Here is a 21,110-nt window from a genome sequence, read left to right on the forward strand (position 1 = left end):
AGTTTGGTGTTTAAATTAAATATAAATTTATAATCTTGATATTTTCCAAACACAGGAAAGTAAAGTTACTAGGAATCATATTCCCGGGATTCACTTTCCTAGGAATCATTTTCCTTGCCAACTTTACTTTCCCGCCAACCAAACATGGCCTAAGAGAGAAGATAAAGTAAAAGAGAGTAAAGTATGAGAAAAGATAGACTTTTTGCCAAAAAATGAAATGACTCAACTACCTTGGGACAACCTAAAAAGGAATACGACTCAACTACCTTAGAACGGAGGGAGATTTGTTAAGAAATGACTCAATCATAGTAGTAAACACTAGTTCTACCTCCATCCACTAAAATTAGACTAATTTCTAATTTTGAAAAGTTTTAAACATTTAAATACTAGCTCACTAAATTTTGAAGCCCACAATTCAGTAATTCAACTTCTGTCGTACTTTATCCCACTTTCCCTCAAACAGAAAATAAAAGATGAAAACTGATATAGTACTTACTTGTTGCAGGATTGAGTAGTTGACAGTAAGAGAGATCTGGAGAGAGAAAATGCTTGCAAGTTTTTCTCAGAGGATAAAGAATGTCTGTAAATTTGTGGATTGAAATGATAGACAGCTCTCTCTGTCTCTCTCCTACATTATGACAAATCAACAATCACTCATCAAATTGTCAATCATGCCCCACTACTATTGCTCTCTCTAATAAAATTCAAAAGTAATTATCCAGTGTCATTTGTTCTAGATGTTATCTGATTTTAATATTATGGTATTGAATTTTCTAGATAAAATAGAATTAAAATATTATAATTTAGGATTGAGTCATGGAATTATTTTAATTAGAGGAGATTGATTATGACTAGTTATCTGTTTAAGATTGAGCTGTGAAATTGAAATAGTGTTTAGTCTGTCGTGTTGTTTTTTTTTTCTCTTCGAGATCAATGAGACCTTTCTTTTCATGTATGATCTGCTTTGTTGAGAATCTCTTTTTTGGACTGAAAAAACTAGTTGTTTGCTTAACTTTTATTTGTGATGCCTGCTGAAAATCATTATGGAAGTATTATACTTTAGTATCCAACTCAAGATGTCCACTTTCCATATTTAGAATAGATATTCCTCTATTATTTCTCTTCATTAAAATATTCAATCACCTTTTTAACAGACGAAGGGAGTAAATAACAATTACAAATGTTCCTCGTACTTCAACAATACTGGTTCTGATTTACAGGATTATTAGATTACGTTTTTCATTTTGTTATTGTAATTTGTTGTTCGTGTTTTAATTCACATTAATTCAAAATGTATCTTTCATGTTCATTTTGAGGTTTAAGCCTTTCTAGCTTTGTTAGGAATCGATTACCTACACTATGTGAAAGGGCAAGATAGATAGAAATTTTGTCCCCTGAAGTATTATTATTTATACTTCTATGAATTTTTACCTGCAGAATGAGAAAATGAAGATTTTATTTTTGTTCATATTAGAATTCTGTTTGCCTTATGTAATACGCTAATTATGTCTTGTTAGGTGTTGATTTCATTTTGGTTAACATTCATTTCAGTGTTTACGTCAACAGAGGAACAGCATGATTAATGAGATTGCATGGATTGCTTCATCTCACTTTTACAATTTAATTTCTTAGTTTTGGAAACTGATTATGAAATTTTGTTACATGCTTGTCTGGATAGGTTTTCAAGTGGTGGCTGTGCTTTGGTTCATGAGTTTTGCAAACAAACCCTATTCATTTGACTGAATTTTAAAAAGAGGCAAATAAATATACTGCATCATAAAGTAGTATATAACCAATCCAAACCACACATGACAACTAAAGCAATAGATTAAATACAAAATTTCAGAAATTTATTCTATCAATTCATCCTACTAAAGCTAGGGGAAACCAAGAAGAACCAGCTATGCATGCTAACATAAATCAAGCAATAGTAATGAAAACCAAACCATAAGATTCATGATGTTTTCCAATTGTCGGTTGTAGTTTGGATGCTTGATCTTCTTCTCCTTTATATTCTTGGTCGTTTTCTCTGTATTTTGTGGAGTATGGAATGCCAAAAAACTTCCTCTTTTCCTCATTTAAATCTGAATTTCATGAATCTGCTACAATGGCTTGAGGAAGATGTTCTGGACAGAGCACGACGTCCTACATGTGTGTGTGGAATATTTTGATTTAAGGTATAAGACATATATTCATTAATTAAAAGACGATTTCAATTTTTTCGGTTGACATATAACTATTGGGATTCTATCATAAATTTGAGTGTAATCATTGAATCTGTATAAAGAAAGTGTTGATAAGTGTGATCGGAAAAGAAAGAATATGGAAATGAGAGATGAAGAGGGGAGTTGCATCTTTGCAAATAGAGAGACAGAGAGCCCTCCCATTGCTTCAATAAATACTCCCTCATAAATTATTATACTCACACCAATGTCTCTTGACTTTGCTTTTCACTTCCGACATCATACGCACTCCATTTTCACCTCTCATGTCTTATGCCTGAGAAGGAAAAATAGCACAAAACCAAAGGGTTAAAGATGGAAAACTTCCTTCTTAGGTGATTGAACATGACAGAAGCAGTTAGGTGTCTTGTTAGGTGTTGATTTCATTTTGGTTAACGTTCATTCCAGTGTTTTGACTGTTATAACAGAGCAACAACAGGATTAATGAGATTGTTACATGCTTGTGTGGTGGAGTAATTGGTGGCATTGCATGATTAAGTAAAAGTACTGATATTAAAAACAGGTATATCAAGTGTACTATCTCATATGCATGAAAACCAGAGCAATGGAATAATTATAGATTTCAACATATTATTCTATCATTTATTCATTTAATCCTACTAATGCTAGGAGAAACAAAGAAGAACGAGCCAAACATGATAAGTATTGAAAACCAAACCGTAGAATTCATGATGTTTTCCAATTGTCTTTGGTAGTTTGTCTCGGAGATGATTTCAAAATAAGACATTTGTAAGTTCAAAAACATGTATACATGTATGAAATCAAAGGGTTTAAGTTGGAAAATAGAGAGCCATCCCATTGCTTTAATAAGTATTATTCCTCAACACGGCTTCAATAAATTCATGAAATGAAAGATGAATTTGAACATTAATATTTTGTGCGTGTCTGTGGGATTCAATCATAACTTTTTCAAATTTGGTAGATTAGTAAAGGAGCAGGCAAAACTTTGATCATGTTTGTTTTATATATATAAAGAAAAAAAGGTGCTGAAATTTGGGTTTAATCTGTATGAAGAAATTGTTAATAAGTGTGACTGGAAGAGAAAGAATATGAAATTGAGAGATGAGAGAGAGCCCTCCCATTGCTTCAATATACTACTCCTATTTTTAAAAAATGATACTTACTTGCCAAAAACGTGGATTGTGAGATTGGGATTGTTGTGCCACTCCGAATCAATATATAGTTCTGGACAATCTTTAATACGTAACAGAGTGAGGCGCTTCAATGCATCCATGGAGGGCAGACATCTCAATTCATTACAATCACTTAGAAATAAACACCGCAGAGATGAGATGTTTCCCAACCATTGTGGCAATTCTTGTATCCCTATATTCTCTAACTCCAGCAAATAAAGAGCAGTGAGGTGTTGAATTGATTGGGGCAATTCTTGTACCCCTATATTCTTTAACCTCAATGATGAAAGAGCAGTGAGGTGTTGAATTGATTGTGGCAATTCTTGTAGCCCTATATTCTCTAACTCCAAATTATGAAGACCTGTGAGGTGTTGAATTGATTGGGGCAAATCTTGTGCTCCTATATTCCCTAACTTCAACCGAGAAAGAGCAGTGAGGTGTTGAATTGATTGGGGCATCCACTCCCAGTTTTCCTCCCACTTCAAACGTAACACCTTAAGTGAGTTGCCACATCCTTGCAGCATGCCTTCCGCAGTCTCTCTAATGCCAACACTAGTCTCCCTTGACCACTCCACACTCACATCGATCTCTAATCTCCACAACCTGCCCAAATCCCAACTCTCAACCCTACCACTTGCCATGAAATTAGGAACACCTCTGATTACCAGTGTTTCGAGGCACGGAGATGATTTAGCGAGGCAGTCAATTAGCATCGGTAGATTCTTTAGGCTCCTTAATTCTTCCAATTCGAGTGTCTTGATTGTGGGTAAGGACGACTCCAGAATTTGACATGGCAATTCCATCAGCTTTTCACACCCTTTAATTCGCAGCTTATGGAGGATTCCTTTATATTTTCGCGCTCCACGACTTGGATTCTCAATCCACTCCAGATTTGGACACTTACTGATGGTCAATTCTTTTAGAGAATTGAGGGTGTCCAGCCCATCTGGCAATTCACTCAACATAGGGAAATCTTCAATAACTAACCTTGAGAGACTTTGATTGTTACATAATAACGATTCTCGCAGACATTGTAATCTCTTTAATCCGTATAAACAGAGAGATTTTATATTTTTCAATGAAAAATTTATGGACCTCACCTTCTTCAGATTAATCAAATAAAGAGATTTGAGATTAGGCAATGAGTGATCCAGCATTGGGATTTCCTCACACTCCCAGCAATTCACAAGTGATATCTCAATCAAGTTATCAAGTTGTACCCAAGAGCCTTGAGAATCATCCCGTACTGCCATCTTCTTGCACCATGTTGGAAATCTTTTGCCTTGGAATCCATCAATCTTCAACACCTTCAGATTTGCATGCGGTTGAAGGCCCTCCAACACACTCTCATCATTTCTGTCAGTGTCACTTACGTAACTCCAATGTAACACCAATTCAGACAAGTTTGACTTCTGCAACAGATTTGCTTTCATAGCATCTTCCTTGTCACGCACCCTTTCAAGATTCCGAATACATAGTGATCCTTTGAGATTCTTCAAACTTCCAAGCTCTTCAATTTGACGGCCCTTCTCTTCGCCCACTTTAAAGTGCCCAAGTGTTTGGAGACTAGTTAGTTTCCCAATCTCCGCAGGTAATTCTGTAACTAACCATGTATATGGCACTAACCTTGCAATTGACCCTGTCTCTGAGTGTAGATGAAGATGCCTTAAGTTAATCAAGTACTTGAATGTACTTGGCAGTTTCTCTAATCCCTTTACTTCTGCTCTAAATGTTTGCAAGTGGTGGAGTTCACCAATCCACTCCGGAATGTTGTGAATTGATGTGTCGGAAATATTGAGATTTCTCAAATGTATCAACTCCTTAATCGAAATGGACAACTCTTTAAAATGATCACCAGAAAGAATTAGATTATGCAGACATTTGAAGTCAGAGAATATAGTAACAGAAGTTCCATATCCCAAGCGTAATGTACGCAAATTCCTCGATACTTCTTTTGTACTATAAATTGATTCGTCTCCATGAAACATGTATCGAATTATAGTGCTTCCATCTGCATAATTAGATAAAACAGAAGATGCAAGATCATGCACAAGATCGTGCATCACACACTTTTCTTCTCTTGGATAATCTGCCTCTATAGCTTGGAACAACGAGTTCTGTAGAAGCACATTGAAAAACCTATTGCCCACAGACTCCATATCATCTCTCTGTCTAGGTTGAAGAAAGCCTTCTGCCATCCAAAGTTCAATCAGCTTCTCCTTCTCGATTACCCTACCTTTGGGGAAAATCGAACAATAAGCGAAGCACTTCTTCAGTGACGGCGAAGACAGATTATCATAGCTCAATTTCAATATGTTTGAGACAATCTCACCTCCTTCACCATCCGGAAGCCAATTTTCTTTGATGGAGCGCCAATCTTGTTCGGATTTACAACAATAAAGCACACCCCCAACCACATTGGCAGCCAAGGGCAGACCCTGACATCTCTTTGCAATCTCTTTCCCAATCGTCTCAAATCCTGATGGAACTTCTGCATTCCCATCAAAAGTTTTTCTTTTGATTATAGACCAGCACTGTTCATGTGATAAGCCCTTCACTGGATGATTATAAAATGGGTTAACAGTTGAAGCAACCTTTTTACTCCTGGTAGTGATGATAATGCCATTCCCCTCGGTAGAAGAAACTCCCTTCATGTTATTTATAAAACCTTCCCATTTCAGAATATCTTCATTCCAAACATCGTCAAGAACAAGAAGATAAGTCTTAGCCTTGAGAATTTCTCGAAGCTTTCTCAGGATAACTTCCTCATCCTCAACTCTATCACTGGTAGTTGAAGCCAATGTTGAATGGATTTTGTTGTAAAGACCGATTGGATCAAAATTTTGAGAAACATGAACCCAAATATGTGATCCGAATGTCTTTAGCCTTTTGTGATTGAAGACATTCCGAGTCAATGTGGTCTTCCCTATACCCCCCATTCCGACAAGAGCAACGATGGAGATGATCTGATCTTGGGGAATATGGGCCAGCACGTCAACTACTTTAGACACATCATCATCTCTTCCGACAAAGATTGGATCATACATGATTGAATTAGTCTCAGTGGAAGTTTCAGCAGCAGCAGGTGCATTCTCAATTTTTTGTTGAAGGCCAAGATCTGTTGCCCTTTTGTTCTCAGACTCAAAAGTGGCATTGATTTGCTTGATTGTATGAGCCATATTACGCCGGCGTAACATAGCTCTAAAGTACGAGAAGCATGATAGCAGCAACTTATCCAATGCCTTGGAACTGGGATTGGGTGCCTTCATTTCATTCACTTGTTTTTGTAGAAGAGTATAGCTGAGTTCGTCCAAGACATTATCAGCATCGAAAGCCACATCTTCAAGCTTTGTCAACCAGATCTTAACATCTGGGGTGATGGATCTATTCTCAGCGTCATCCAAGTAGGCTTGGATCAAGCTTAAAGTGGTCTCAAGTTGTTTGACTTCTTTATCGAGACCTTCAAGTAGACTGTAGTTTTCCTTCAAAACGTTGAACATGTTTTGGGCAAGAACATTGATGGCAGCAGCAGCCATGGTTTCACACAGAGAGATCTAAAGTGAGAGAAAAATGGTTATAGATATGCTTGTAATTGTGAACTTGTGAATGATTATTCAAATACATATTATAGAATCTAACTGCATCAAACATTATACTCCATATAACACTAATACTTCATCTCTCTATATTTGGAGAAAGCATACAAAAGTCCAAAAGATTCAATTTTTATGTAGTAGTTTTCTTATCAACATAAACAACAAGATCTTGCTTTGAATTCTTCAAGACTTTTCAATAATTAAAGAAACAATCAAGTACTCCCACAAATAAATATTAGTCACAAAACTATGAAACTATGAAAAAAATGCACAACACATGTATAAATCATAAATCAAAATATAGGACAATCCATGTTACTGAAAGTAGCAGCAAGATGAAACTATACAAGTTGTTTTGTATAAAAATTCCCTCAACAGAAAATGAAAAATGAACTTACTTGTTGCAAGATTCAGTCGTCGCAGATGGTGAGAGAGATCTAGAGAAGAGAAATGCTTGCAAGTTTTTCTTCGAAGGTGAAGTATATCTTTAAACATGTGGTAGTTATGCATGGAGACTCTTCTCATCCATAATTTGATAATCATATCCAACGACTTTTTGGTACAACAATTAATTATGTCTATTTTTTCTTGACTAAATAAGAAAATATACACACCAATCAATTATATGGATAACCTAAGAGATTTATGTATTAAAAATAAATACGATAATTGGCTTTTTATGTATCTGAATTGGTCCTAAAATTAAAAATTTGCTAAAAACATAAATCAAACTGAATCGAACAAAAACATACCAAACTCGAAAATTAGTCAATCGACTCAATCCATCAATATAAATTGTGGTTAACTTGAAAGATTTTTATCGATCTTATTATGTCACTCAAAGTGAATGCTCCTATAACAAGGTGTAATCCAACCCATGGAGAAATTAATTTTCAAACATATAAAATCTATACATACATATATTATTCTATTTGTTCTACGCTATTTGTTCTATATTCTATTTCATATAGTATCATTTTTCTACTTAACAATCAAAAATCAATTTCTCCAATCTTGATCCATTCATTCGTGCCTTTTTAGTTGAAGTGTTTCTATTGTGCATAAAGATTAGGAAATAGGTTAGATAAGTTAAGTAAATCGAGAATAAAGGAAAGAGAAAAGAAAATAAGAGATAAAAATAAAATAAAAAATTATAAGGAGAGTAAAATATAAGAATAAAAGAAAAGATATAATTTGTTATTTGTTAAGAAATGACTCAATCATAGTAAATACTACTAGTACTATCTCTGTCCATTAAAATTATACTAATTTTTAAATTTGGAAAGTTTTAAATATTTAAATACTAATATACAATCATTAAATTGTGAAGCCTACAATCCATTAATTCAACTTCTCTTTTACTTTTTCCACTCTCTTATTTACCAATTGACTCAACTTATTTTAAATAAAAGAATGAAAGAGAGAGAAAATAAAATAAAAAAATTATAAGGAGAGTAAAATATAAGAGAATTAAAAAAAAGATATAATGTGTTACTCCCTCTGTTCCAAGGTAGTTGGGGCATATCTTTCGGGCACGAGATTTAAGAAATTGATGTGATAAAGGTTGAAGTGGAGAAAATAAAATAAAAGAGAAGATAAGTAAAAGAGAGTAAAGTATGAGAAAAGATAGACTTTTTTTCAAAAAAAAAAGGAAAATGACTCAACTACCTTGGGACAACCTAAAAAGGAATACGACTCTACTACCTTGGAGCGGAGGGAGTATTTGTTAAGAAATGACTCAATCATAGTAATAAATACTAGTTTTACCTCCATCCACCAAAACTAGACTAATTTCTACATTTGGAAAGTTTTAAGCATTTAAATACTAGCGCACTAAATTGTGAAGCCCACAATTCACTAATCAACTTCTCTCTTACTTTTTCTCACTGACTCAACTTATTTTAATATAAGTAATACCCGCAAGTGTACAAGACTAGTGCAACAATTAGTACGTAAGGGTATCGTATTCCACAGAAACAAGATTGTACGTACCAACTTAAGTATCACAAACAAATATTGACTGTTAGCTAAGAGAAAGTTTGGTTTTGTAACTATTAACTACTTATAAGCAACAAGAATTTAAAGCAACAAATATGAAATGTATCACAAATAAAAATGTAGTTTTGTGGATCCAACTACAATGGAACGTCATACAATTAATTCAACAACTTTGATTACTCATTTTATGTCTCTAGAATTACTAGCAAAGTCGTTAGTCTAGGTTGAGCCCTCTCGAGTGCACTCACCCCATTGACTAACCCTTAATATTGAAGTCTCATTCTAATATGTTTAGATTAACTCCAAAAAACAAAGACCCAAGCCCTCGCTAAGGTATCCCCTCTTTCGAGTGCAGATTATCTAAATGTTGTTCATTCTTTTATCACCCCTAGTTAGGTATCTCCCGATTACTAGATAACAAACTCAATTGGTAGCTAAGCAATTGAATTAATTAAGCACAAGAACGAACTAAGAAACCACAAGAGCTAAGCAATCAAAAGAAGTTATTGAATTAATCACAAACATCTATTGTAGTCTTCACCAAAACTCCACAATAAATTTAGCTACTCATGTTCTTCATGAAAACCAAGTGTAAAACAAAGGATTCAATCAAATACATATATAAAAGCAAACTAGATACTCATGTGGATGATTCTACGGAATGGAAACTTCAATCTATATATAGTAAATCGCATGTAAATCCAAAAAATAGTAAAATTAGCTTTGTTATTTTGGTATATAAAAACCTTATTGGATTGTGATCAAATGGCTTGAATATTTAAAATTTAGTAAAACCTTATCGATGAAATTGCCATAAATATTTGTTAAATATTAATGGGCTGATTGAAAAGTTCGGGTCGACCCGAAACCTGATAAAGGAGCTGCCTAAATCTGATAGGACGACGTCGGTTTATATAACAAACGCTACTCTTTCCTTCTTTCAAATTTTAATCATCGCCGACCCTAAATATCGATTTCAATCCAACTGCGAAGCGCCGGAGTTTGGCTGTGCTCTTCTAATCGGAGGTGAGATTTCCTCTCCTTTGTAACAATCTTTGAATTTTGTGATTTATCGTGTTTCTGTTTGAAAAATTTCTACCTTTTTATCCCGCGTTCCGTTTGTGAACAATCCTAATCTTAGATCTGTTAGGTTTTGATGTGAGAACATGGTGAGGAGCTTGATTTAAGATTTTGTAGCACGTATTGTTCTATATTCCGTGTGGAATTATTTTTTCCTGCTTCAATTTTTAATTTAGGGTTTCCGGATCTGATTGATTGCAGAAATTGGGAGAGGGTTGATTGTTGTTGTTACTGAAATCGGAGTTCGAAGATGGCGGCGTTGACAGATATTCTGCCGAAGGCGAAATCTGCGGTGAATAGTAACTACGATCACTCTAACGATCCGTGGTTTAAAAGCCGGTATAGTTTATCTGAGGTGGAGGAGGAGAGTGTGGCTGTGAGGGCTAAGCCAGTGCCTCCTTATTTGAAACGGGCCGGGTTTAAGCCGTCGAAGCCCGAGGATTTTGGGGATGGAGGGGCGTTTCCGGAGATTCATTACGCGCAGTATCCGCTTGGGATGGGGAGGAGTAGGAGTAAGCCTGGTTCCAAGACTTTGCCTCTCACTGTGGACGAGCGTGGGAATTTGAGGTATGATACGATTGTGAGGCAGGACGAGAATGCGAAGAAGATAGTGTACTCGCAGCACTCGGATCTTGTTCCGGTCTTTGCCAAGGATGGTGCGAAGGAGGATGACATGGATGTTGACGAGAAGCAGAAGGAGATTGATGAGACAACCCAGCAAACCAAGGCTGCGTTGGAGCAGATTGTTAATGTTAGGCTGAGTGCTGCGCAGCCGAAAAACGTTCCTAAGACGTCCACGGATTCAAAGTTCATTAAGTATAAGCCGTCTCAGCAGTCTGCGGCTTTTAACTCTGGTGCTAAAGAGAGAATCATTCGGATGGTGGAGATGCCAGTAGATCCTTTGGAGCCTCCGAAGTTCAAGCACAAGAGGGTTCCGAAAGCTTCGGGTTCTCCACCGGTCCCGGTCATGCATTCTCCGCCTCGACCTGTGACTGTGAAGGACCAGCAGGACTGGAAAATCCCACCTTGCATATCTAACTGGAAGAACCCTAAAGGTTATACGATCCCTCTCGACAAGCGGCTGGCTGCTGATGGTCGTGGGCTGCAGGAGGTTCAGATCAACGATAACTTTGCTAAGTTATCCGAGGCCCTATACGTTGCAGAACAGAAAGCCAGAGAGGCTGTTGCAGTTCGATCGAAGGTTCAAAAGGAGATGATGATGAAGGAAAAGGAGAAGAAAGAGAATGAGCTACGGGTGTTGGCACAGAAGGCAAGATCTGAGAGAACTGGTGTTGCTTCAGCAGGTGGCATATCAATGCCTTCTGAGAGAACTGCTAATGATGGTGATATGAATGTGGAATACGAAAGGGGTAGGGATGAGAGAATTAGGGATGAGAGAGTTAGAGATGAAAGGGTTAGAGATGGCCCCAAGGAAACAAGAGAAGAGAAAGAGGAAAGATTGGGAAGGGAAAAAATTCGTGCGGAGCGGAAGAGAGAGAGAGAGAGGGAAAGACGACTCGAGGCAAAAGATGCTTCCATGGGGAAGAAGAGCAAGATCACCCGGGACAGAGACCGTGATATCAGTGAGAAAGTGGCTCTTGGGATGGCCAACACCGGAGCAAGAGGGGGTGAAGTTATGTATGATCAGAGGCTGTTCAACCAGGAGAAAGGGATGGATTCTGGTTTTGCCACAGACGACGCTTACAACATCTACGACAAGGGCCTGTTTACTGCTCAGTCTGCTATGACTACTCTGTACAGACCTAGTAAGAATAACGATGATGAGATGTATGGTGGTGCTGATGAGCAGCTCGATAAGATAAAGAAGACTGAGCGATTCAAGGTTGACAGGGCGTTCACTGGTACATCCGAGAGGTCTGGCCCTAGAGACAGGCCTATGGAGTTTGACAAGGAGCAGCCGGAAGAAGATCCCTTCGGTCTGGACCAGTTCTTGACGGAGGTCAAGACTGGTAAGAAAGCCATCGACAAAATTGGGAGCGGAGGTACTATGAAGGCAAGTGCTGGATCCATGCGAGATGGGTCAGATGGATCTTCTAGGTCCCGTATTCAATTCGACAAGGGGGGACGATGAGGAGGTAGATCACCTTTAGCTTATGTCCCAAGCTTCATCTTATTCACCACTTTGTGCTGTTCGAATTCAGAATGATATATGACTGTATTATGCCTGATGGGATGTTGTAACTTGTTTGCACTTGAATATTTTTGTTTTGGTTATGCTTTGATCTATTTGTTGTGAGATTTACTATTAAGATGTCAGAAAATGCAAACCTTTCATGGGATTAGGGAAAGAAATGGGTGTTTATGTAAGGATTGTTGGATTGTAGGTGTAAAACATGTTGAGCAAACAAAATATATATATTGAAGATGTGCTATCACTTTGAGGTGTTGTATTTCTACAAAAATGCATTACAAAATTTTCCAAAAGCCAACAAATGTGAAAAATGCAGTGTCTGCAACCGAGGACGAGATTCTGATCACTTTCCCAGATTGATGAAAAACTAAAACAAACATAAGAATTTTGTAGCACTTTCCTGTGAACATGATGCGAGCTGTTGCTGTCGTTTCTATGTCCTCTTGCACCGTTCGTGTGACCCCATCAACAACTCTCGCATTGCTTCCTCCAATTCATCGGTCGATCATGAATGAACGCTCATTGAATCCGTACAGTTTTAGTTAAATGTCGAACGCATTTTAGCCAAAGTTTGGTCACCATACTCACAATGTTGGGTGCAATATAGATCGCAACCTTTCCACCCGCAAATTGCCTCACCAATCACCACACCACACCACACCCCATCGATCCCACCTCAAACGAGAATGCGTTGTAGTCTAAGTAGACCTGCCCAAGGTTTACCAAACCGGCGGTTAAAACTGAAACCATAACCGCCGGTTACGGTTCCGAACCAAAACCGTGAGAATTTACCCGAACCGAAACCGTCGATTTTTGAACTGTGGTTCGGCTCAGGTTCAAAAATTTTTGAACCGTAATCATGCGGGAACCGCCGATTCCGGACGGTTTCAAACCGGAACCGTGAAAACCCCCCGAAAAACTGTGAAATCAAGCCGGAACTACAAAAAACCGACGGTTCGGAACCTTAATCGAAACCGGCGGTTTTGGAACCAGAACCGTAACCGCGAAACACCCTCACAGTTCGGTTCCAGTTCAACAATTTCCAAAATCGGAACCGGCAGTTTCGAACTGTAACCGCTGGTTCCTGAACCGTGGACACCTCTAAGTCTAAGGGTGATTCATATATAACCTACTGTCATTTACAATAGTCATTTATTTATAATACTCTCTTCGTCCACGGTCTAATATCTCATTTTACTATTAAGATACATTCATAGATAGAAATTCTCATTTATTTATTTTATTCTAAATAAGAGGATAAATAATGAGGATTGCGATAAAATTTATCATCCATTTTTTCTTCTGCACCGGGTCGAATCAAAACGGATTATTCGAATCCATATCGTATACGGCGGGTCAACCCGGCCCAGTAGCGAAAACCAGCGCGAATGAGAATCTGAATTTTCGTAAAGCTCAAGAAATTGAAACCGAGCTACCACAACAAGAAGGAGAAGCAATCGAGTCGAAATTGAGCTGAGATGGACGTGATCAAGTCGCAGCAGATACTCTCGCGCCCGATCGAGAAGGTCGTGGTGCATCCGCTGGTGCTGCTCAGCGTCGTCGACCACTACAATCGCGTGGCGCGTGACACCAGGAAGCGCGTCGTCGGAGTCCTCCTCGGAACTTCCTTCAAGGGCGCCGTCGACGTCACTAGCAGCTACGCAGGTTGTTGTGTTGTTCCAGATCTCATCGTTTCCCGCTTCTTCGATTTCAATTTTTTTTCATTTTTCTCGGATTACTTTTACTCTTCTGGTGTACCTTATTTGCTTAATTTCTGGATTTGATTGGATGCACTGTTGAATTCGTTGTGAGCTGATGAGTTTTGCGAATTCAAGTGTAGCGTTTGATGATTCTTTTCGTGTTTTGTTTATTTACTTGTGGAGTAGTGTGCAAACAATAATAAAAACTTGAAGTATTTTGAGCTAAATATGGATATAGATAGGTCTTAAAAGTATAGAATAACAATAGTTACACCTAAATATTCATAATTATAAGTATAAGTCATGAAAGCTTTGTATTCTAGGAATTTGATTTGCCTCTGAATTGGTTTTAGGATGGAACATGGATCTCTATCATGGTATCAGAGCGGGTCACCGACTATGGGTCAAATTTAACTGATTCAGCAGTATTTCTGGGCCGAAACCGAAAAAATATGACTGACCTAGCAGTATATCTGGGCTTAAAATTTGGGCCAGTGGTCCAACGATCGGAAAAAAATTGGGCCAATCGTCCAAGCCCCTCCAAGGTTCACCTTAAAGGGTTTGAGGGAGGATGTTGGCAATTGAAACTGAAAAATAATATTAGAACTATCCCACATCGGTGTACAAAGAGAACTAAAAATCCAGTATATAAGTCTCATGGGCCCTCCTTCTATCACCAATTGGTTTTAGGATGGAATCCATGAATTTCTATCAGCCTCAACTGTTACAAAGTTAGTGTCATGTTTTTTTCATTACTAAAGTATTAGGCCATGTTTTGAAATTTTAGTTGGAGCATTTAGTTAAAACTTAAAAGCTATAGTTTCTCATGTCTTTTGCTTTGACATTAGCACTTTGAATTGTTATAGAATCAGTTGATAAGTCCTTTCAATATGATAAAGCTGTTTTTATTGTCTCCGAGAAAGATGATTTTGTTCTTGATTACTTCAGCAAGTTCTTTTTGTCCACAATTGTGGGTACTATATAATAAAAAGGTTCAATATCAATTGATGTACTTTCATTATTTCAGATCATTCGTGCTAAGGCTTTTCGTATAATTGTTCTAACATATTGGTCTGATTTGAGCAGTGCCTTTTGAAGAAGATGAAAGGGACCATAGCATCTGGTTTCTTGATCATAACTACCATGAATCAATGTTTTCCATGTCCAGAAGAATAAATGGTTTGTTATTTTTTCATGACCTTTTGTTCCCGGCTGAATATATTTTAAAGTTTTGCATCTAAACAACAAATTTTATCTCATGTCAGCCAAGGAGCATGTTGTTGGCTGGTATAGCACTGGTCCAAAACTAAAGGAAAATGACCTGAGTGTACACGGTCTTTTCAGTGAGTAAGATCTCTTTCTAATACTGTTATCTTTTCTTTCGGGCTAATTCATTACAGATATTACTATTTGCTGGTTAGTTGCTGGTTTTTTGTTTCATGATCTCATTAGAGACGTATCATGTTAAAAATGATTCCTCTCAAGCATGGTACAGAAACTTGTTCAGTGTCACTGTACAAACTCGTTCTAGTCACTATATTCTTTATGTTGGATGCTAGCACTCATTCCTACTTCTTCGGTTGCCTTTACTGGTCTGGTGTAACTTGTAAGGAACTTATTTAGTGTCACTGTAAACACTCAACGTTGAATCACACACTTCATGTTGTTTCAGCTACGTCCCCACTCCAGTCTTGGTCATTATTGACGTCCAACCAAAAGAGCTTGGGATACCCACTAAAGCCTATTACGCTGTTGAAGAGGTTAAAGAGGTATCTAGATACTACTGATGTTTTACTCTATATGTAAATGTCAATTGTCTGTTTTTTCGTTCCTTGAGTTTGAACTTCTTCCTACTCTATGGCACAACATGTTCTAAAAAGGGAATGCAAAGATGATAGTTGTACATAAAAACTGCCTTGATGTAGCTAAAACAATCACTGGAGGAGTTTGCTTATATCTTGAAAACTTGCAGAATGCCACTCAAAAAAGCAAGAAGGTATTTGTGCATGTTCCTTCTGAAATCGCCGCTCATGAAGTTGAGGAAATCGGTATGTTACTGCACCAGAATAGTTCTATGGAATACTACTGTTTAGAGTAATCTATGTAATTTTATGATATGGATCATAGACAAACCCCTTATTATTTCCTCTCATCTTGGTTATGACAGGAGTTGAACACTTGCTAAGGGATGTAAAGGACACTAGTATCAGCACCCTTGCAACTGAGGTTATCTTCTTCTCTCCTTTCTGCCTAGTCATGGAAATCATTTCTTCAGACTCTTATACTCCATGTCTCCATGTATGTTCCTGTGTAATCATCTCAGTATGATAAATTGATCTTAATGACATTTCTCCAGGTGACGGGGAAACTCGCTTCTCTGAAGGGATTAGATGCACGATTGAAAGAGATCCGAAGTTATCTTGACCTGGTTATAGAAGGGAAGCTTCCATTGAATCATGAAATCCTCTGCCATCTCCAGGTATCGTTTTCACATTTTTGCTAATATTGATATATAAACAGCAGTACAGCACTTATAATTGGGATTGTATCGCTTCACAAAAGGGATTGTATCTGTTTTCATGTAGTTCTGGTCTGAATAGATAATTTTGAAATAGCATCTCATTTTGAAATGTAACCTGACTTGTGCAGGATGTGTTCAATTTACTCCCAAATCTAAATGTAACAGAACTTGTCAAAGCATTTGCTGGTAATCAAGTTAGCTGATTGATATTTGTTACATGCTTCATTAATCAGTTGCTCTCAGGAGTTAGGCATATTTCTGATGCAACTATTATCTTCCTCTCTGCAGTCAAAACAAATGATATGATGTTGGTCATATATCTGTCGTCCCTTATCAGAAGTGTGATTGCCCTGCATAATTTGATCAACAACAAGGTGAAATATTTCTTTGCTCTTCTGAGTGACGTTTTGCATAAGACAGAATGACATATTTTAAGTCCAGCTTGCATAAAAATGAACTGAGATGGATATGTTAAGTTGCATTGAAACATCAAAATGATTTAAGTGCACAGCCAAAAGGAGTGCCCTTTGTGGCTGATGTATGAGTATATAAGCCAAACTGCATTCTTGAATAATCAAGAGGCAAGTGACTTTTGACATGTCATACGACATTTTTCCGGTTGAGACATGTTATAGCATATAAATAATGTGTTGAGTTTGCTCCCACGAACTAAAAATTGGACATATTTTGAAACCAGAACGACTTGCTGGCTTGATTTTGCGGTGGACTTAATTTGTGGCTCTGACAGTTTAGAAAAACGGTTGCAGATGCTGAACAAAGAGCATGAAAAAACAGAAGATTCGAAGCCAATTGTTGCAACTGCTTGAAGCTTAAAGCAAATTTCCAGTATAGCACTAATTGTGTGAATGATTGAAGCTAAATTGTGTGAATGATTGAAGCTAAAAGCAAACTTTGGAATGGCAGTGCTCTTACAATCCAGTCGAGTCTTGATTCCTCTCTTCGAGTTCTTCCATAGCAAAGCAAAGCCCGGGACTTGGCTATCTTGACGAGATGGTAATCGTTTAGCCATTTTACCTTTATTTGCTGTAATTGAATAGGATCTTCCACAAGGAATGATATTTCTATAGTCTTTCTGATTATGATTCTATGATGAATACATTGTTGAAATTCAGTTACAATTTTCTGTGATTATGTGATTTTACTCAGTTGCAAAGCTTGGGTTGTACACATTTACGTGAATATTTGGGCCATGCAAAAAATACATAAATAAATATCTATGGTATAATTGTGTGGATCAAGTGGTGTACAGAATTATTGTTGACCATTGAAAAAGTGAAATTGAATAATTGTGAATATGCAAAATTAGATATGGAAGATATTGGTGGGGGAAGGCTTTAATATAAATATTTGCAATTTGACATGAAATTGTTTGAGCAATCAATTAAAGTACTAATTAAATACTAATATGTCTGAGTGATAAAATATAATTTGGATATGATGTGTTCCGAGACACAATAATTGAATTTAATTCCACTTGCTAAATTTAATATTAATATCATTCATATTTATACTATTCATGGATTAATGGGTTTATAAGTAACAAAAATACTTCTAGGCTATTGGAGGAAGAGATTTTAATTTATTGACGTTGGGGATTTATTTATTTGTCGCTATGAGTGTTTCAATGGTATCTAATAAGTTTTTTGCCCCACCTTTTCTCTTTTTATAGATTTTGTAGTATTATTTATTTTATTTTTGAATTGCATTGTATCAAAATTGGATTCTGTCGAGTGAGAGACAAGTTGCATAAAAATAACGTAAGAGACCTATTTATTTTCTCATTACATGTTTTTATTATAGTACCCCAAATTAAATAGGAGTTGGAAGGGGACACAATGTCAAAGATTCATTGGAATCCACAATATTTGAAGAACTAATTGTGTTGATTTTGATATTTCATGCTATAAATAACCATTTTTAAACTACTCTAGAAATATCAAACACCGCCACAAAATGCAACCAAAACCATGCTAAAATTAGTAAACACACATTCATCATACCAATGTAGATAGATTGCTTTAATAATTTATTTCTTCCAATTCACGAAAACCATTCTACATTCCCATTCCTCCACATCACCACCTCCATAATTAATCTAAAAATCACCGTTAAAAAGAGAAAATATAACACAATCAATTCCATCTCTAAATGAGTTATCACCCCTGTCAAACATGACTTAACAAACAGTCACATACTGCATGAACTCCGGGTCGGACTCCAGCCCCGCCATAGCCCCGGGCGCCAAAACCACCTCCAAATCCACCGCCCCGCCCCCTTCCCGCCCCGGAAACGCCGATATCTTCCCGTCAAACTTATTATTCTGCCCGCTCCTCACCGCCACCGGCCTCCCCCACCCGAAATCGTTCTCGTACATCGGAAACCTCGGCGAGCTCCCCATCACCACCATCCCCCCGCCCGCGTTCCCCAGCGGAAAGCACCTCGGCTCCCTCTCCCACTCCGCCACGTACTCCCTCACCGCCTCCCCGCCGTACCCCGCCACCGTCGCGTTCAGCCTCTCCGCGCACCACCGCACCCCCCTCCCCTCCACCTCCCCCGCCGCCGCCGCCGTCGCCGCGCTCTGGATCGCGTTCCCGAAGTAGAACGCCTCCAGTTTCGGATCCAGCCGGTGCCGGCAGTTCACCGCCATCCGAAACGTCGTCGTTTTATCCGCCGGCAGCCTCCTCGCCCGCGTGATCGCGCGCCACAGCAGCGCGCACAGCGACTGAAACGACGAGATCTGATTAATCGTCCTCGTCTTCGTCTTCATCATCAGCTTATCGTTGGATTGCTTCCCCATCACCTCCGCCATGTCATTGTTAATTTGATCATTCACGATCGATTTCAGCTTCGAAATCGCCTCGCCGCTGAAGCTGAAAATCCTCTCTCGGATCGGATCGTCACCGAAATCAACGGAAAAACCTCCCTCCGGCAGCCGGAGCACTGCATCAGAGATCAAAACCGATTCCCGCCGAAAATCCGGCGATTTCGAGATCATCGTCTCCGATTTCAGTTTCAAAATCGACTCACCACTGAAGCTGAAAATCCTCTCTCGAATCGGATCGTCGCCGCCGAAATCAACCGCGAAACCTCGCCGGAGCACTGAATCGGAGATCAAAACCGATTCGCGATCAAAATCCGGCGATTTCGAGATCATCTTCTCCGATCCTCTGCAAACCTCCGCCATGTTATTGTTAATTTGATTATTCAGTTTCGAAATCGACTCATCACTGAAGCTGAAAATCCTCTCTCGAATCAGATCGTCGCCGCCGAAATCAACGGAAAAACCTCCGTCGGGAAGCCGGAGCACTGAATCGGAGATCAAAACCGATCGAAAATCCGGCGATTTCGAGATCATCGTCTCCGATCCTCTGCAAACCTCCGCCATGTCATTGTTAATTTGATTATTCACAACCGCGAAACCTGCCTCGGGAAGCCGGAGGACTGAATCGGAGATCAAAACCGAATCGCGATTAAAATCCGGCGATTTCGAGATCATCACATTGCAAACCTCCGCAAATGTGTTAAAAAAATTCCAGAAGGAAGTGCCATCGACAACGGCGTGACTGACGGAGCACGCGATAAAGACTCCATCAGCGAGCTCCGTGACCTGAACAGCGAGGATCGGACGGAAATGCGCGGCGTAGCTGACGGCGCCGTCGAACGCGAACAATCCTCTCACGTGGTCAGGAACGTCGCCGCTGGGGGAATTGAGAAGGTCGGCGGCGCGGAGGTGGGAGGCGTCGGCGTGGATGAGGTCGGCGCCGGCGTCGTTGGAGAGGATGCGGACGTGGCCGGCGGGGTCGGTGGAGAGGCGGCCGGCGAGGGGGGGGAAGAGGGAGAGGGCGCGGGAGAGGGCGCGGCGGAGGAGGGGGAGCGGGGGGGGCGGCGGGGGGAGGAGGAGCCTTTTTGGATGTAGTGGCAGGAGAGCATGGGGAGGTCGGAGACGGAGAGCTTGAGGGGGCTGAGGGTGGAGGTTTGGTCGGGGGTGACGGTGTGTTTGGAGATGATGGGGAAGGTGTGGGAGGGTTTTATCTTCATGGTTTTGATTGGATGTTTTGGAGTGGGAGAGATGGGAGAGGAGGATGGGGTATTTATAGGGATTGGGATGAGGATTTGTGTCGTGTGAAGATAGTGAGTGAGTGATTCAATTGATGGCGTGTTGAAGCCACGTGTTTAAAAGAAGATGTTGTCATTTTTTACTCCTTCCTTCCACATAGAAATGTTAAGAAAAAACGGATAAAAGAAATTTAGTATTCCCTTCGTCCGAATAGATATTAAACGTTTGTTTTTCGGCACAGAATTTTATGGAATGTTGTTTTGTGAGTTGAAGAAAAGAGAGTAAAGTAACAGAGTGAGAAAAGTAGAGATAAAGCTATTTATATTTTAAGAAACATTTCATTTTTAATGGGACAACCTAAAAAGGAAAATGTTTCATTTCTAGTGGGACAGAGGGAGTATTCTTTTAGTAAAAGTCAACATATTTCTTCTCACTTACTTTAATCACTCCCTTACTTTATTCTTTCTTATCTCTCAGCCTTTTTTATTTCCTTCTTTATTCTTCCTTTGCTTAACTCACTTAACAACTTTCTTAAATCTCGTACTGAAAAGAAACGCATCCACTACTATGGAACAGAGGGAGTAGAATATAGATCTCATATGCAGTATA

General features: G+C 38.7%; 3 protein-coding genes and 1 pseudogene across 5 annotated transcripts in view; 2 read left to right on the forward strand and 2 right to left on the reverse strand.

The window, feature by feature from the left end:
- LOC125201345 (disease resistance protein RGA2-like) overlaps positions 1 to 6,621 on the reverse strand; it is a 29,846-nt gene extending 23,225 nt beyond the window's left edge. Inside the window, exons 1-2 of one of the 2 annotated variants that reach the window (XR_007172879.1) lie at positions 3,368 to 6,621; positions 2,427 to 2,499 (exon numbers count right to left, since the gene is read on the reverse strand). Coding sequence is in view for 1 of the 2 variants with exons in the window: in XM_048099417.1 (XP_047955374.1) it covers positions 2,487 to 2,499; positions 3,368 to 6,573 (3,219 nt within the window). In the remaining variant the exon portion in view is untranslated. Of the gene's footprint in view, positions 1 to 2,167; positions 2,500 to 3,367 lie in introns of those variants that run through there. The other variant, XM_048099417.1, reaches the window with a different exon arrangement.
- Positions 6,622 to 9,860: 3,239 nt separating this feature from the next.
- On the forward strand, positions 9,861 to 12,285 carry LOC125200712 (SNW/SKI-interacting protein A-like). The gene is made up of 2 exons (XM_048098452.1): positions 9,861 to 9,996; positions 10,252 to 12,285. The coding sequence occupies exon 2, from the start codon at positions 10,301 to 10,303 to the stop codon at positions 12,140 to 12,142; it is 1,842 nt and encodes a 613-aa protein (XP_047954409.1). The 5' UTR covers positions 9,861 to 9,996; positions 10,252 to 10,300; the 3' UTR covers positions 12,143 to 12,285.
- Positions 12,286 to 13,624: 1,339 nt separating this feature from the next.
- LOC125201703 (26S proteasome non-ATPase regulatory subunit 7 homolog A-like) lies at positions 13,625 to 17,572 on the forward strand. 2 transcript variants are annotated; one of them, XM_048099920.1, is made up of 11 exons: positions 13,626 to 13,867; positions 14,989 to 15,081; positions 15,168 to 15,249; positions 15,575 to 15,671; positions 15,875 to 15,950; positions 16,070 to 16,128; positions 16,259 to 16,381; positions 16,552 to 16,609; positions 16,712 to 16,797; positions 17,191 to 17,269; positions 17,348 to 17,572. In XM_048099920.1, exons 1-10 carry the CDS (start codon positions 13,681 to 13,683, stop codon positions 17,248 to 17,250), a joined length of 921 nt encoding a protein of 306 aa, XP_047955877.1. In that variant the 5' UTR covers positions 13,626 to 13,680; the 3' UTR covers positions 17,251 to 17,269; positions 17,348 to 17,572. The 2 variants fall into 2 exon arrangements, with proteins under 2 accessions (XP_047955878.1, XP_047955877.1); XM_048099921.1 differs by lacking the exon at positions 17,191 to 17,269 and having other exon boundaries at positions 13,625 to 13,867.
- An 866-nt stretch (positions 17,573 to 18,438) lies between these two features.
- Positions 18,439 to 20,505, reverse strand: LOC125220560 (annotated as a pseudogene).
- Between the last annotated feature and the right edge of the window lie 605 nt (positions 20,506 to 21,110).

This window comes from Salvia hispanica, chromosome 1 (genome assembly GCF_023119035.1).
Source record: "Salvia hispanica cultivar TCC Black 2014 chromosome 1, UniMelb_Shisp_WGS_1.0, whole genome shotgun sequence".
NCBI lineage: Eukaryota > Viridiplantae > Streptophyta > Magnoliopsida > Lamiales > Lamiaceae > Salvia > Salvia hispanica.

Bases quoted from the DNA above. Each gene is read 5' to 3' on its own strand.
- LOC125200712 (XM_048098452.1), top strand. From the start codon at position 10,301: ATGGCGGCGTTGACAGATATTCTGCCGAAGGCGAAATCTGCGGTGAAT.
- LOC125201703 (XM_048099920.1), top strand. From the start codon at position 13,681: ATGGACGTGATCAAGTCGCAGCAGATACTCTCGCGCCCGATCGAGAAG. The intron at 15,672-15,874 runs GTATCTAGATAC...GAAAACTTGCAG, and splicing joins CTGTTGAAGAGGTTAAAGAG to AATGCCACTCAAAAAAGCAA. The intron at 16,610-16,711 runs GTAATCAAGTTA...TCCTCTCTGCAG, and splicing joins ACTTGTCAAAGCATTTGCTG to TCAAAACAAATGATATGATG.